General features: G+C 40.7%; 1 protein-coding gene across 2 annotated transcripts; it reads right to left on the bottom strand.

Moving 5' to 3' along the window:
* Positions 1 to 1,070: 1,070 nt before the first annotated feature.
* LOC105936324 (FYVE, RhoGEF and PH domain-containing protein 4) lies at positions 1,071 to 16,327 on the bottom strand. Of its 2 annotated transcripts, none has more exons than XM_036149096.1 (16): positions 16,109 to 16,327; positions 9,991 to 10,131; positions 8,412 to 8,985; positions 7,870 to 8,326; positions 6,936 to 7,081; positions 6,007 to 6,163; positions 5,777 to 5,915; positions 4,655 to 4,713; positions 4,342 to 4,485; positions 4,041 to 4,213; positions 3,655 to 3,685; positions 3,465 to 3,548; positions 3,262 to 3,387; positions 3,034 to 3,177; positions 2,167 to 2,307; positions 1,071 to 1,330 (listed from the first exon to the last, which is right to left on the bottom strand). In XM_036149096.1, the coding sequence occupies exons 1-16, from the start codon at positions 16,227 to 16,229 to the stop codon at positions 1,154 to 1,156; spliced, it is 2,814 nt and encodes a 937-aa protein (XP_036004989.1). In that variant the 5' UTR covers positions 16,230 to 16,327; the 3' UTR covers positions 1,071 to 1,153. The 2 variants fall into 2 exon arrangements, with proteins under 2 accessions (XP_036004989.1, XP_036004988.1); XM_036149095.1 differs by having other exon boundaries at positions 8,412 to 8,988; positions 16,109 to 16,326.
* Between the last annotated feature and the right edge of the window lie 1,566 nt (positions 16,328 to 17,893).

Genomic DNA, 17,893 nt, shown 5'->3' with positions numbered 1-17,893 from the left:
AGTAGTTGGACTCCTTAAGCTTTCTCACATTTTGTCACATTACAACCACAAACCTCAATGCATTTTATGCGATAAAAATACGTTGTTTCTTTTTAAAGGAGATCTGCAGTTAGTTTCTTGTCTTGCTAGATTTTAGTTGTAACAAACTCCCTCCATTTTCACAAAATGGACTTAACCCTTCGTGTGGGCTTTTAAAGCTTGGGACAAGGTTTTATATACCGTGATCTGGTGTATTCCTTGGTTACCATGAAGGTTTTTGTTCATTAGTGCACCATTGGTCTACCTTTACCAATTAGAGGTCAGCAGGAGTTAATTGGTTGGACTGGATTTGATTTAGGGGTATCAGAGTAAAGAGGACGGCATAAAACATATTTCAACTTTTACTTTTTTTTTGCGTTGCTCATGTAAAGTTATCATAAATACACACTTATGTGGCCAAAATGTGAAAAAAGTTTAAGGTGTATTAAAACAACTTTTACAAGTCCAGCCACACAGCGTTGAGCAGATTTTACATTTGACGACACTTTTATGATTAACCTGCGTAGTTCAAGGACATGCTCAGAATGTGCTTCTAAATAATCTGTACATGAAAACACATGCACCGACAGAAAATGTTTGGTTTTAAACAGGCAACAGCAACATGCTGTACAGCGAGTTACAGGGCTACATGCATGATGGGATGCATTATGGGTACAGCAAGTTTCTGTTGTGTTTTTAGTCAACGTGCTGCACTAACCACAAGATACAAAGGTCTACTCAGTGATTTGTTTTACTTTTAGCTATAAGATATTAAATGTGAATTGAAGAGGTGTTTTATGTAAAATGGGATCAGCTGAATGTGTTTTCTACACCCACGATGATCTCCATGTATAATTGAAACTCTTCACTGTAACAAAACGTTTTCACCTCTCGTCATCCACAGCAACTTGTACAAAGCAGAAGCATACATCTTTGTAGTTAAGGGATAGTCTGACTCATGTTAAAATAATCTTTGCTTTATTTATTTTTACTGTCAATCATGTCAGAAAATAAGTGCACAACCACTTTTAATAAAAACACTTCTCTTGCTCTCATTTCAAATATTCCTTTATCTGTTCATTGTACATGCTTGTAAGGTAGTTTTTCCACACAGAGACTTTTCTATTTCCACGGATCACAAACTTCTCATCACAGCTAGTTTAAGTACCGTCAACCAGTTCTGCTTCACATCCAGATCATCACAGGAGAAGATGTGGCTGGTTTTGGACAGCTTGAGACAGAAACAGTTCTGCCCCTGCAGCTCCTCTATCACACAGCTGAGTAATGGCAAAGTCAGCTGGGGCTTCTCATCCTGGACATGAGGAGGGGGGAGGAGGGGGGGGGGGGGGACAAGAAGTCGGTGTGATCCAAAACAAACGTTTCAAAAAGAATACCATTTTCTATCTGATAAAATCATCACATCTGAGTGTCTGAGGTGTACAATCCACCAGCAAAAACCTTAAGCAGCAAACATTCTATATTAATTCCCTGATGTTCTTTGATTTAAGAAATTACCTTCACTTGGAACAACCCGAGTTTTAAACTTAATTGAAATTTTTTTTTAAATCAGATTATAATATGAATTTGTTTAAACTTCTGGAATATTGATCAGGTTAAAACAGTAGTAGCAAGGGTTGTTTATCAATGTTAGGAACGGTTTTGCAGGTGGTTTGGCAAGTGAAGAAGGGCTCAAAGGTCATGTTTTGCTTTTTTTTTTGCCCAAAGGCTTTTCCCTTTCACAGTGATCTAATCAAACCTTGATTATGTCTACCATGCCTGTTCAATACACCTATAGAAAAATTCTTCATTTTCTGCCAGCCACTGCACACTATTACTATTTCAGTTCTTTAGTTAAGTTTACCGTGCAACATTTCAAACAAATAGCAAATACACAGCTCCTTCCCTCACTTTTACAAGTATGTCCTGTTGAAGTTTGGAAATATGGATGTATATTGAATGTGCAGTAAATCAAAGGCAAAGTTAGGAGTCCCTTGATAAGAAAGTGTCACAATGTTAGCATTTGCTCTAGAGACACGATTTGATTTTATTGGGGGGGAAAAAACAGCAACACGTGTTTGTGTGTATATATATATATATATATATATATATATATATATATATATATATCGAATAAAAACTGTTCCTTACCTGTGGAGTATTATACATGTGGAAAAATGGCGGATCAGTCTCACTGAGAACGCACCACGCTTGTCGCCAAGTCATTGAGCTGTCCCCATATTGTAGGAACCCGCTCAAAACACTGTTCTGGGACTCTGGATACACTTCAGACTGGGATGAAATCCAAAACAAAACAATGCTTATATCAGAATATTGCAGTGTTTTCTTCCAATAATCCACTGACAGAGGTGGTCCCTTCCTGTAGCTGCAGCTAGTCCAGGGCTGCATCCGAAAATGTCTTTTGGTTAAGGACTCTGCAGATGTGTGTCATGCTGACGCACTGAAACGTGCTGTCCGAACAGTGCAGTCAATAAGGAAGGAGGTAGGAAAAGGACCCTGTATGCTTCCTCTCATACCTCCTTAAGCATGGGAACCTCATGATGTCCCTTATTGGCACTAAGGAGCTATGAGGAATCCCACAATCCTTTGCGTGACATGATGTAGAAGCACAGCCCACCTCACAGAAAAACGAAAATGTCCGGAGAGAAGAGAGCGTGCACCATTTACCCTTTCACACATTACATGACTTGTCGGTCATCCATGTGGATAAAAGGCCTTTGGCCATCTCCGCCTTTGTTGTCTACAGCAAATTGGTCTAACTTGCGTGTCTTAAAGCTGTAGACCCGGATTTGAGTCACATCGGAGTTAAAGGCTGTATGAAATCGGCACATCAGTCCGAAGCTCCTTTCCTCCCCACAACAGAGTTCTTACCATTGACCCAATGAAAGGTCAAGGAAAAGGAGCTAGCAGCTATAATTAGACCATTTCAGATGCAGTCATGGACAATGTAAAAGAGGAAAACATCATCTAACATTACAAAGCATACACTAAGCCCACCTCCAGCATTCTTCTCTTTTTGCGGTCCATCCTCTCAGCTCTCTGGCCAGCCAGGACAGAATAACAAGCTTTGCACACTTTGTTCAGCCTGTTGCCGTCATACTCTAAAGCCACTTTGTTGTCTGAACACTTCCAACACACCACCTGAGGAAGAACAGAGCCCATCAGCTGTGAACCAGCCTCGTCTTACGTTCCGTTTCGTGCGGTACAAAGCATAAAGTTGCTCACGTAGCCACAGGCTCGACAGTGATGTCTTCTCCTGGTGAGTGCGTTGAAAGGCTCCTGGCATGTCATGCACAGGGTCACCTCATTGTCTCTGATCCAGCGAGGGGCTCGTCGGCCAAGTTCCTTAGCCTGTACAACAGACGTGTGTCTTTAGTGGCTTTATTCACACAAAGACCGCTTCTTAGAAAGTACACGATCCAACCTACAGGTTCTTTTGTATTGAGGTCCTTAGAAGCCAATTTGAAGGTTTCATTTTTCTTCTGAAACACATCAATGGCTTCCTGAATCGCCTGCAGATTAAAAAAAAAAAAAAAGAAAAAAAAGAATTAGTAGTTGCTGCAGCAGAGCCTTTCTGTAATTTCAATAACAGTTAATGCACTGCAATTAAACACATACCTTTAGCCAGTCGTCCCTCTCCTGCTCGGAGCTTGTAATGAAAATAAAAGAAGTGATTACATTTAAATTGGATACAACACACAAAGTGCCTTTTTTTAATTGCAGAATGCAGTGCTTGAATTTAACTGTTTACGTTACAGATCATTGAGTATATTCATAGTGATAGTGTACACAGGTTGCACAGTATCACTGGACTAATGTGCCAATTTCTTTATTTTACCGCATATGCGAAGCACACAACACATTGCACTTTCCTTGAAATCGCTGTCTGCACACACAAACCTACTGCGCGACTGTCCATTAAAATCCATTCAGAAACATTGTGTAGTAAATCAGAAACCATTTTAGAAGATACAAAGATGTGTGCAGCTTAGCTGTGCAGCCACCTGGCCTGTAGCTCCAGGGTCTTCTCCTTGCCAGAGACCTGGAACGTGTATGGGTGGTCTTCGTTGGTTGTCTGTTGCACTTGCATGCCGTCCACTCCGATCCTGCAGCGGACAGTGAATCGCTGTCCAACCAGGCTGAACTTCGCCGAGCAGCACAGCACAAAGTTGTTGAACTGGGGTGGACAGTCAATGCAAAACACGGACATTAGTAGTAGTTTTGCATCTTGGTACTGTTGAAAAGAATGGATGAGAAACAAAGACTAGAGGAGCCCGTTCTGCACATTCGCCACTATTAACTGACCAAGAACAGGTGTCTCTCCATGGCGGATGTGTTCCTGGCAGCAAGTTTAAGCAGGCGACCTTCTTTGAGGAACTCGTTAGTTGGGTTGACCACGTCTTCTTCTCCGACCATCTCGTAAATCTCCAGAAGCCGTTTTAGGTTCTCCTGCAAGGAAACAAAGACAAAGAAAATCAATATTTTGTCTGTGTTGTTACAGAATTTAGGAATTCAAAATCTAATAATTGCTGAGACGGTGGAAGACTTTAAAACCAAATTAGAGGACAAAAACATGAGCCACAAGCTGAACAGTGTGCAAAGTTACGTGGCAACGTACGGCTTTTTGGATGGCGCTGTTCGAGTGGGTGGCAGCCATTGAAATGGCCTCCAAGGATTCTGGAGGGAAAAAGTAAAACAAGAATCTCAAACACCATCAAAACTGGCCTTTATGAGTAGAACTAGCAATTTAAACATAGTATACTGTAAACAGTACCCTCCACAGCTAATGGCATCCCTGGTAAGGATGTGTAATTTCATCGATCATTACCATTTAACATAACCTCGCAGAGAAAATAAAAAAAATATATCTACTCAAGTCTGATTTTCAGTACATTTATTCAGTGGGTAAAAACATGCTGAATTTAAAAGGATTCATTTTTTACTAAACCAATACGGTCACATGTATTAAGTCTCTTCCACCAGACTATACAGCAGGCATGAGGCACTTTTTCACATATTCAGAGCTGGTTATTAATCTTAGGGTTTGTTTGAGAAGGTTTCTAACACGCAATCAATCTCTGCTGCGGATCAGCGTGAACTCTGGTCCGACAAAGACATAACTAACTGCAACACAGCATCTGGTAAACAACCAAAACATTGCACCAATAGCTGGGAGGAATGACTCACGATCACACAATGGGAGTCAGGATGAGGTAAAAGCTCTGACAGAAATATGGTCATATGAAAACATTTCACAACTGATGATAATTGTCTGAAGAAGAATACATTGTCCAATTAGTGGGAGAATGGAGGCTACATGATTCACTCGTCCAGTAGAGGAGTACTGCAAGGTGAAAAGAAAATCCAACCATATAAAAACACTTGACATATTCAGGAGAAGAAAAGGACAAGTTTCTTTGGCTTGAAGAAATACATGAATTCTTGACTTTCCCAGGGTCACCACAGATGAGGACAGATCTCATCTGACAATAATACATAGTTCCAATTAAAGTCCCAGTAGAGTTTAGTGAACTTCACATGTTTGATCGTGTAGTAGTAGGGCGGAAAAAGCTCTGTCCTGGCATCACTCTCTACCAACCGGTTGGCATGTGGACGTAATGGTTGATAAGAAAACTTGGTAACTCCCAGATTACTTCAAGGCCCTTTTATCCTACTGAATAAGTAAACTTAAATACTTGTATTTGTCTTTAATCCTGAGGTTTGGTATGCAATTACTTACTGTTAGCAAGCTCATAATCTGGATTATCTTCAGGAAGCTTCTTCAAGTAATCCTTCAGCAGCAGCTCGTAACGGGGAACCCTCTGCACTGGTTCCAACATGTGGTGCTGCAGGGTAAGGTTGCCACACATTTCCTGACTCTGATGACACAAAAAGAGCACCTTTGATCGGCTCTAGACGACACACGGGGAGAAGTACGGAAGCCAACCTGCTCGGAGGAGTTCTTCTTACCTGTATGTCATGGATGACGTTTCTGAAGGCAGATGAACGTTCAGTCCAGGTCCGGACCAGCTCTATGGCTCGGTCGAAGTTCCTGATGTAGTCGGCATACATCCTCAGGAAGGGCGCGTGCTGCAGAAGAGCTTTACCCAGACTGGGACTTTCATCCCTTTATTCAAAAGACAAGCAAAAATACTTAAAAAAAAACCAGGTGTGAGCAACTTAAACACTGCAGTTCATATAATGAAGCCATTGCTTTATGTTCTTAAAAAACATTTCCATTTTGTTGATGGTTCAGATGTTTGTATCGTCATGTATTCTCTAGCTGGGTATAAGACGGTAACCTGACGCCGCCAGATAGATTTGCTCTGCATATCCATCTGGAAACCTTCCGTTGAAGTAATTTTGGGAAGGGGCGAAAATACTGGTTAGCTGATTGGCCTATGTTGGTGATAGACGGGCCAAATAAACCAATCAGATCAACGAAGCATATGACGTACTCGTCAACATGCTTCGTCGTCGATCTGTTACGAGCGACGACGAAAACACAACCACAAGCCAAGCTACTCTTGCTGCTGCAGGTAAAGGCTCGTTAGCTCAGCAAAGAAATACTCTGTAATTCCGATAAAACTTGCTCGATAGCCACGCTAACGCTTGTTTCATCGGCTGAAGCCGGAATGTTCTTTAGACTGAACTGTCGCGCTTCTCGTTGCGTCACACCTCAACCCGCCTCAAAGCCAACGCTGATTGGACGTTCGTTTGGTGAACAGCTCCAAATTTTCTTCAACGGAGAGTAGCCAGACTGATCTGCGAGTGAAACCTTGAAAGCTCGCGAGATCAGGATGGTCTCACGAGGCTAATAAGCCGGCTCCTCCTTTAATGAAGGATTAACCAAGGGCAGCAATCAGTGACTTCATTAAATATTTAGAACCAAGACTCACCAGTGCATGATGCAGTTTTCCAGATCGGGCAGCAGAAACCGGCTGTGGAAGGAGTAGATCGTCGACACGTTGGAGAAGATGCCTTTTATGACGTCAGGAGGAAATGAGCCGTGATCAGCTTCTTGTGTGAGGCGTAAACAGAAAACCTGCAGAGAGTGTCGAGAAGCCACGACCGCAACTGTTCAATCACAATAAAGGACACGCTGCAACGCTTAAAGCATGTCATCAGTTTTACAACTTCTGCTTTTTAATTGTGCTCTGGTTTGTAGTGCATAGTTAAATTAAGAGAAAAAAAAAAGCCTGAAATAAAAACATGGGTGCAAGATAACTGAGAACGCAGCCAGATGTTAAGATGTTTTTGGATTCCTGACCTCAGGCATCTATGCATGAAAGCAGTCAATAAAAACACAAGTATTCATAAAGTCTCCAGCACAAATTTGCTCTCTCAAAATAAATATTTATATGCAGGTTAACCCAGCCAGAACACCTAAGGAATCAGCACTTTAAGAGGGGGCTTAAAAATGCTTAATTGTGAATAAAAACACTATGCTTTTACACAACTACTGCAGCTGCTGTTTTATCTCTACTCAAGGTATCTGTCCGAGCTTGTTTACTTCCATGGAGCTCAGCACTTTGTCACATTCCTGTTAAAAAGGTATTAAAAAAATGATAACACTGCCTATCCAAATACTGTGGATTGAGAAAAAAAACATCATCCATAGGTAGCACATGACTTTTTTTTTTAATAAAAGGCTTTCTGTTATCAGATAATGAAACTTAAAATTAGTTATCTGCCTCTAACCTTTACAATATGTTAGTGTTATGGCATTACAATATGATCTTTGCTCTAAATCTATTTGCAAGATCATAGAAAAAGGATTGTGTGTGTGTGTGGGTTGGGGGGGGGGGGGGGACTACAGGAAGCTACAGTTACCTGGTCCAGAAGGTGGAGACGAGCCACATACGTTCTCTCCGTCTGCAGGAGCTCATTAGCAATCTTGTACAGTTTCTGTTCTTTGTCGTCTTCATTTTTCGGCTCACTTCCTCCACTTTCATTAATCCTCTCTTCATCTCCCTCATCGTCATCGGCTTTAGGAGCCAGATGACTGCTTTCATCTGTTGTGGTCGCTTTTTCCCACACGCAGGAATACCTACCACGTCCTCCGAGGGCCTTGCCTTCATCCGTTACGTTTTCTCTCGACTCCTCTTCCTCCTCTTTTACGTCGTTCTGTGGTCTTGGGGAAAGTTCGGCGTCATTACTGCAAGAATGGTCTCCGTCTGCGGTACTGTGCTTACACTTGGCTGGCGTCTCGATAGTGATGCCGAGCCCGTTACAGTTAGGTGATTGCAGTGATTTCAGGGGAGAACAAACAGCTTTTTCAACAGGAATCCTGCATAGAATGGTTTTTTTTTTTAAAAATCATTTTCATGCATAAAAAAGGAAAAAGCTAAAATATTAGCCAAAAAAAGTCCTACCTGGTTTCATCCATGTAGGTTATTAGATCAGGCACGCTTAAACATTTCTCTGCCTTCTTCTCTAGTCTTTCCAGCTTCTCATTTGAAATTCTGTGCAGGCCCAGCCACGACTTGGAGCTCTTGGCAGGGCTGAAGCTGCCCATCTTCTTCTGAATAGGGCTTGGGGTGCGCAGTTTTCCCATGAGAGGACTTTGGTTTCTTGGGGACAGCTTAGCAGGGCTGTGGCCTTCCTCTCCCAGTGGACTGCAGGCCTGAAAGCTTCTTTTGCCTGGACTTGGGGATCTTGCCACTAAACAATTTAAAAGGTTTGGGAACCCCTGAGCCTGCCTGCCTGGGCTGAGGTGTGACCCAGACACTGGATTCAGAAAATTGCTTCCTCCACCTCCAATCGGACTTGGAGACCCTTGGCAAGTGTGCAGGTTAACGCAAGAAATGCAGGTTCCACAGTTTCTGTTGGAAGTCTGGTCCTGGGTTGTTCTATTTACTTGCTGAGCTTTTAGTGTCTCTGAAGCAGGATTGCAGGCTTGATCTTGTCCGGTCCTCTGCGACCTCTGCAGGTGAGCTGCTTTAGGAACTGCTGCAAAGACATTTTTGGGGGGGGGGGTGTATTAGCAGGGAACTTTCACTATAAAATAAGCCATGACCTCACTGCAAAAACGGATCTAAAAATAAGTAAAATGTTCTTAAAGTTGATGTATTTGTCCTTGATTTGAGCAGGTAAATACGATTTTTTGCCAATGGAATGAGTATTTTGACCACTAAAATAAGATAATTAGATATACTGCACTTTAAATGAGATGATGGAGATGAGTTGTTACCATTTTAAGTGCAGAAATCTTATTCCATTGGTAAATCATCTTATTTACCTGCTCAGATCAAGGACAAATACACTCATTTTAAGAACATTTTACTTATTTTAAGTTCTGTTTTTGCAATGCTGCTAATCTCAATTGTAACCAAATCTGATCTCTTTAAGGATTGGAGAGAAGGGCACATATACTTTTGTAAAACAGATTTTAATTCATTTAAAGCTAAGACTTATTTGGAGTAAAGATTTTTGCAGCATCTAGTTTTAGGAATTAGGAGTGGGTGGTATTACTAAAACAGCAGCCTAGGTGTCCATTTCCTGAAAACTGTACAACTCCACCGTAATTTAAGATTTCCCGTAGTGTGACATTTCCAGCTAAAAAAAAAACAAAAACAGTAGCACATTTGTATTCCATTAAACATGGTTACCATCTATTTAAAGCCTTGCTCTCTCTCTTGTTCGCCCACAGGATGACTGAATCACAGGCATGATGTAGAAAACGTGTTTTTTTGGGCTAAACAACTTATCACATCTCTATGCTTCCTCTTACTTAACTTTTAAGTTGCTTTCTTCCCTGTGTAACGCAATCCACACTACAGTTATTGTTACCACCGCCTTAGAGCTCTTTGAAAAAGGCGTATTTACTGATCAACAGATGATCATGGCCAATCAGAATCCACCAATTGTGCTCAGGGTAGCGTGATTTTTGTTAAATGCTCCCATAACTGACCACCATTAACCAAAACCCAGCTTCATGGTTTTTAGGCTTACCTAGAGACTTTAAGGGGGATCTCTTGGACGGCCTGTTCTCCCAATCCTCTTTTGCGCCCAGTTTAGAATTTGGTCCCGTTCCGTAGAAAGTGTCAGAAGAACGGCCGCAGCTGTATGAGCCGCATACTCCACCGTCCACATCTAAAGAAAAATACCGTTAACTCAAAAAAATACATGCTGTAACTGGTAAATATGTTAAATTTTCTGTGGCCGCTTTTAAGATTTACTAAAAATCTTAAGTTTTCTGAGATTATTGGTGAGGTGTGAAAGGCTTTTTTTCCGCTTTAGTTTTAACATTTATTATTACTTCACAGTCAGAGTGCTAACAAATATTCACCCCAAACATTGCTGCTGGCCTCCATGCCTTAAGATCCCCATTCTGGGCAAAGTAACCCCAGACTTAGCCGTTCAATCACAGAGATAACTGCAACACCTCAGTCAAACTTTACACTTACGCCTGCCTGTCATCCATTGTGAACACAGCCCAACTTGTTTACCATTGTAGCAGACAACAACCCCCCCCCTAGCATAATAGTGTTTTTCCTTGATAAAGCCCCACACTTTACTGTTGTAAAGTATATGCGCCAACAAGCAAAGAATCATACCTGCTAGATCAGTCTTATTTAATTTAAAGTTGTATTTTAGATTTGATGAAGGTTCATTTTTCAACACTATCCCTTCTACATGAACACTCGTGTTTATGTTATTTACAAGAGGGTTTAAATCAATTCCCTGCTAAAATGATCAAAGTAAACACATACTAGCTCAAAAGGACAACTTTTCACACGTTACAAAAGATAATTATTTACAAAAGTTAGAAAATGAGAATACAACTAAATGAATTCAACACCACTTGCTTATGTGGCCAAAATGAGTACTTTTGGCACAAATACCTTGCAGACCCGTGTTGACACGTGTTAATTTAACTGTTTAAGTCATCCAGGGCAGATCATTAGCATTATAAACGCACCACTCATGATTTAAAAAAAAAAAAAAGAAACTTGCACCACAACCTTAGAAACGTGTTACTTTTGAATTGTATAACTGTTTTCCTACCTGCCTTTACATCCGAGATTGAGCCAGATTATCCCTCATTTGTAGCAAAGTCGAGCTCTTTGTGCTTATGTGAGGCAGATTTGTTGGTCATGTGAAGAGGGCTAAGGTCCGCTGCTATCTCAGTGGAAAACTTCAATTTTCTCACTTCTGCTTAGCAGTTCCGAGTCTAACCTTTGCCAGACTTACAAATACTGCCGCTGTCTTCATAGCAACGCCACAAAGAGGTAGTTACACAGCTCAGCCATGAACGTTTCAAATTTATGAAACAGAAATGAACTTTAAAAAAAATCTAATAAATCTTATGCATTTCTAAGTCTTTAAAATTTAGATTTCAGCGACAGCTCAGACTGAACCATTTGACCACAGTAAAAAAAAAGAAAAAAAAAAGAACTATGTTTAGTTCGTCTATTCGAGACATTCAAAGCAGACATCTCTGTACCAACAGTCAAGAAATGATAGAGGCAGCATCGTTATTTTAGCAGTGCCATGATATTTCAACCTTAACAAGAACTAGTTCTGAAGTCCATGTTTAATTTAGCTAATTCATGGCCACAGCTTGCCAATTAAACAATAGTGCATAGCTCCAACTTAAACTAATTGTCATTCTTTAATATCTTTTTGGTTAAGATAAAGTAAAAAAAAAGGCTTATGATGTGATGTACAAATGATTGGACAGATAATGGATATGCCGTGCTTTTTATTCAGTCCTGTTGCCTTTGCTCCCCTAAACCGTGCTATATGTCATTCTCATAATTTAACTCTTTCAACCAGAAAAGTACAACTTTCAAAAACTACTCATTTAAATTAAGCTTGTGTTCTTAATTGCTTTGGTCTTTAAACTGTTACAAATATTATTACACCTCAAAAATTCAGTGATACGGAATAACTACGAGATGTTGAAAGTTGAAGTGCCTTTAAAAAATTCACTCACTCGTGACATTTTTTTTTTTTTTTTTTTTTATAACTGAAGCCACAAAATCTAAGTAAATTCAAGTCAGCTATAAATAACTTATCAAACGGGACTCAACCTTCCATGATTTTGGTCTTAAATTAAAATCTTGATTCTATTTAAAGGAGCAATAGGTAATAATGACACCTAGTGTTTCAAATTGGAACAACACAAACAACATCCTCAATGGTCCTTTACCGCCGTGAAACCCAACTAAATTTTTATTTACACAGGACAGGTAAATGATGTTGTATTTTGTTCCATTTCTGCTCCGCTTCTCTTACTGGCTTCCATGTTTCCAGGCTGCTGCTCTTTTGCCAAGATAAAATATCAAATACTGTCTGCTGTTTTGGGAACACTGGTAACTCTCATATGATTGGCCTCAGGAACCAGGAAGTAAACACAGGCTACACACTGCACTGACGTAGTTGAGCACCATACCTCTAATTTTGAAAGGAGAAACACTTGACTATGACATTGTTGATGGAGAGGACCAATTGTTTATAGGGAATGTTACTTCTATCCAGGGTGACAAATGAGAACGATTTTGGTTAATTTTACAGAAAATGTCTTACTTATTGTCCCTTTAAGTATATCGGACAAAGCCAGCCAGGTATGTTTAGGGCAGATGCATAGGCCTAAATTACAAATATAGGTCCTTACAAAGCTGAACTGCATCTCTGCTGCCTACAATCACTCATGCCCCATTTCCACCGACTCTTCTGAATTTGGTCTGTTCTGCTTGGTTCCTCCCCCCTCAGTTCTGGGTGACTGTGAATCTTTACCAACATATCCCCCTCAGTTTTACTCAGCACGGTTTGTGTTTTGACCAGCCTAGAAATGCCTGGAAGAAGGAAACCCCTCCTGGGGGCAGCTTTATTTTTAACCGCAGTGAAACAGTTTTTATAGGTTGAATTTTGTATTCGCTCTGAGAGAACTTTGGTCAAACGAGCAGATAGCTCTCCCCAGCCCGGAGCTGGGGACAGCTCTCCCTGGCTGTGGGCTGGAGAGAGCAGCACTATGAGAACAGCCAGCTGCTATCTCAGAGCTTCTCTCAGGCTACGTTCACACTGCAGGTCTTCATGCTCAATTCCGATTTTTTGCTGAAATCCATTTTTTTCTGGAGGTGGCCATTCATACTACTAATAAATGCGGCCATCATCAGACTTCTGTCTGAATGGTTCAGCGACCCGCATACGCAGGTAACAGAAGGAGACGTCACACAGCAGCGCACTGTTTATGGAAGTAATGGTGAATGTAATTGTTTTTAGAAGTGTTAAATAAAGTGTAAAAAAAAAAAAAAAAAAGAACTTGAAAAGAAAAAAATATATATGGGTTTCTCCTTATTAGACAGCAGCTGAGCAATGGGAGCTGACAATATGAAGATCACATCACAGCGAGACGAAATAAGGTCAGAAGAAAGCAACGCATTAACAACGGTCTTCTATGGAGCGCTAACTGCTACTACTGTGTGTGGATGTAGTGAGAGACAGGAGGGTGACGTGAAAGACGGATAAGATGCAACATGATCGTTCAGACAGGGGACGCTTTGAAAAAAAATTATTACCACATATGGAGTGGCACAAATCCGATTTTTTGGGAGGTGAAAAGACGGTAATTGGGCCGTTCACACTGCCGTGAAAAAGGCAGATATAGGTCGCATATGGACAAAAAGATGGGATTTGGGTCGGATTTCCCTGCAGTGTAAACGTAGTAGCCTCAGTCTGAAGGTGCGTTCACACTTCACAATCTCAGTCATTGTGTCCTTGGGCAACACACTTCACCCAAATTGTCTGCTTGTCTCGGCGCGACAAAACACAAAAGTCCAGATGTTGCAACTCCAACAACTGTCGCTTTGCATCCATCACAGATGCTGTCTCTCTCTGGCTTCGCTTTAATCTCCAAAATCAGGCATTTTGCACCCCTAGAATTGCCTCTGTGGCCTCGCTTAGCATTGCTTTGTGCTCCCGTGTTGCACCTGTGCATAGGGATATCATGTAAATCTGTCACTCAGCCTGACACGTTCACGTTAAAAGTGAACACACCTTAGAAGGCAGACCGCAGCTCTGCCTTCTACCACACACGGTGGATGGATCAGGAGCACCTGTTCCTCCGCTGCCCCGGCTACACTACTTCTGGGAGCGGATCAGAGACAACGTTGAGAGCTTTCATGGTGACATAAGGAGGAAAGAAAAGGAAAGGACATTTTTGGACCTCTCAAGATGTGTAAATATTTTAAAAATTGGAAAATCTAAAACATAATTAGACAGGTTTTCTGAGTTTACAAATGTTTATTGAAGATATTTTTCCTCATTGTACATAATTTAAAAAAAGGGAATATTTTGTTGACTGCATGTTTTATCATTTGATGATTTTTCTTGTTTTGATTGATTTTCTTTTTTGCTCGCCGTTTAAAGTTGCACATATTTTTTAATTGAATTGCCTCTTATTAGGAAAACACACATTTTTGAACCAAACACTCTTCAGAGACAAAACTGAGTAGCTTTCAGCGTAAAATGAGAGAAAGTCCTGGTAAATCCGCTGATCTGATCCAGCGAGTCTGTGTATAAAAAACTGAAGTGTCCTTTTTCTTATCATCTTTTTGTTTTTAATTCAGGCGTTCATGGTTTCAAAGTAGAAAAATCAGTTTGACCCACTCCAATGATGCAGGTCCTTAATATTAAATGTTGTTGCTCTTCAGTTATTCTGGACTTTCGGAGAAGACCCTCATTTCTCCTTACAGGTCTGCATCTGTTAATCTACTGCGCATGAGCATTAATTTCTACGGATTGTAGACTTACTGCACATGTCCCCTTCCTCTGGAACCCGTTTTTGAATTGTGCCGATTTCTGAGAAACGTGTGCCATTGTGTGGGACAAGAGCGGCAGAAACAACTTAAACTTCTGTTTTAAACAAAATACAATGAAGAAAACAAAAAACAGCATCGCTTTTCACAAAAGAATGTGAGCTCCACTTGTGAACCTGTTTATGCACAACACTCTCTTCTGCATTGATGTATGTATTCTCAGCCCACCAACACAAGAATTTTTTCACTATTGATCATAGGTCGTTTCTGAAAACTCTATAAGGAGATTTACTGGGGTTTTTGAACAGACGGTCCCAAGTGTTTTGTATGCAAGTGAGTTACTTTTAAACATAAACTTTCACCTAAAAGTGATAATCGACATAACCAGCAGCCGAAAGAACAATTTCCCTCATATAATTCTGAGTATGAATTGTACTGTTGGAGCCCCTCCATCTGACAGTACCAAAGAAGACACGTATATTCTTCCTCACTGTGAGAACAGGAGCAGCTTTGTATGAGAATGGAGGGTCTGTAAGGACTACATGATTAGTTTATGTAAAGACACAAAGGGCAAAGTCCAGGCTTATTCAGTGGTTGAAATAATGCCCTAATCCAACAAAGTCACCAAGTGTGCCTAGTACGCTCATACACAACCGAATTAACACTCTAACCCGCTGCCCTGGTCACATTTGATTAAGTTCCCCTATAGAAACACTACATTCCCTTTAAACCTTGAATATACACTCCAACTACAGTAGATTAGTTAAAAGAAAACTTAGAACACTTTACCCATCATGGGTCTCTGGACATTTGTTTATTTTCCATAACTCTGGATGTGCAAATTGGATGGCATGTGGCCAGGATGCCCATTTTGTGGCAAATTGTTATATGTTTAATGAGTTTTCATATACATATTCGACTTAATGGAATTTATGACCTTTACAACAACAAAAATCGACCAAAAAAATAAATGAATTAATGTTGCCTGCGATTTTTGACACTCAAGCTCCAATAGCGCTGCATAATAGGACGGGGGAAACAAAAGCAGTTTTTCTTTCATAAAGAAGAGGCTTTATTTAAGACTATTTGTTAGATATGTTATAAAGTCGAAAATAATATAAGGCCATGAAACAAAAAAAAGTTATTTATGTTTCTTTAGCACACTTTATCATTTTCTGTGTTTAAATAATAATTTTAAAAAACTTTTCTGACTCTGAACTTTTTAGTTCAGAGTCAGAAAGACATGTAGAGCACTAACTTCATTCGTTGTAACAGCAGGTGGTGGTTTAAATGTAAAGCCGCCTCACCTGGGACCTGGCTGTCCGCTGTCGCACCTTTGTCTTTGCGCCGCACCGCCACGCGCCTGAACTCCTCCGCCTCGCGGGTGCCTCTCAGAGTCAAGCTGTTTCTTTTCTTCAAGTCGAACATTATCAGAACGTAGCTCCAGTGTTTGTGTTGTTTTATTTCATTGCATTTTTTTCCTCAACCGTGGTTATCTATTTTCTTGTGGGGGAAAAAAAACAAAACAGTGAAATTTAAATGAAACCTGGGGATATGAACCGGACCACAGAGCCTCTCCCCGGTCTGTGGCGCCCAACGTTTCACGTGCACACAATCGCCACCAGCTGTTGATAAGACCCGCCCCCGGTCTCCGTGGACACGCCCATTTATTAATTTTTCTTTTTTTTTTAAAAAAAAAATACACGGACGTTGTACAAAATATCATGTATCCAAATATTTTTGATGGGATTTGCTTTTACAGTAAAACCGCATCCAGTGTACACTTTAGCAGGGGTCTTTAATAATAAAGCAGGAGCGTTTGCAAAAATACTGAAATGTGGCTTTACAAACTTCAACATATACCAGGAAGCTGACAGAGCTTTAGATAGGGACTATTTTTGCTCACCACCCAGGGAGATGTGAGCAACATGAGATGCAGCATGTTGCTCACATTTGTGGGGGGGGGGGGGTCATCCAAAACATTTTAATTTGCAGAATTTTGTACATTCAAACACTGAAACGACAACTTCACTAAGGATCTTTTACACGGTCTCACGAGGTTAGTGCTGCAGGGAATTTCCAACATTCTTTATTTCTAAACACCACGTCAAAGATTAACATCATTTACTAGACTGATTACTTCAGTAACCACTAATAAATATATTTTTCTACATATTAGTGTACTATTAAATTTTAACTGTGACAACTGTTTTGCATTTACTTTAGTCTAGATATTTAAAAAAAAATCACTCTTGATATCTCTTAACGTAGTTTTATTATGATAACCACAGTATGATGGGAGTCCATCAACAGATGCATGTGTGGTTGCCAACTATTACAATAAAGGCAATTCCATTACTTGCTTTAAAGTTGTGGTGGAATCACTATTTTTGTGTAGTTGATATTGCTGCATATGTGAATTCTCCAAAGAATTTCATCAGAAAAATAACTTCACCTTTTTGTAGGGGGTTGTTTAGTCAGGCCAAGCTGACCAAAACCTTTAGCCTGGCAGCGTGATTCATCATCCACACAGTGGGCCCGAAGTACAAAGCCAAATACAGGACCGCAGCAGAGAGCTCGCTGCACAGCTGCTACAGGAACGTCCAGCAGCTGGCAGCAGTTTAACTGGTCGCCCAACAAGTCAGTGAACTTGATTTTCCCCCAGCGTGCTTGAATGCAACCTATGTTGTTAGAGGAGAGATTTGAACCCACGCCTTCAGGGGAAACTGCGACCAATTACATATAACAGACCACAGATTGTGAGGCTGAAGGGTCGTGTGTCTAACCAGGTGGGCGGCAACACAGGAGCGCCACAGGGGACCGTACTCTCACCGTTCCTTTTTACTCTGTACACTTCAGACGTCCGGTACAATGCTCAGATGATTCTGCAGCTGTCGGATGTATCAGAGTCGGACAAGAAGCTGAGTACAGAGATCTAGAGGATTGCTTTGAGGCATGGCGAGAGAACAATCATCTCATCTTGAATGTGAACAAAATGATTGATTGTAGATTACAGGAGAAACAGGGTTAGCTCAAATCCTGTTTCCATTATGGGAGAAGAAGAGGATGTGGCTGAGGAATATAAATACCTC

This window comes from Fundulus heteroclitus, chromosome 17 (assembly GCF_011125445.2).
Source record: "Fundulus heteroclitus isolate FHET01 chromosome 17, MU-UCD_Fhet_4.1, whole genome shotgun sequence".
Classification (NCBI taxonomy): Eukaryota; Metazoa; Chordata; class Actinopteri; order Cyprinodontiformes; family Fundulidae; genus Fundulus; species Fundulus heteroclitus.
Note: the sequence above shows the minus strand (reverse complement) of the source record. Positions and strands in the feature narration are given on the sequence as shown.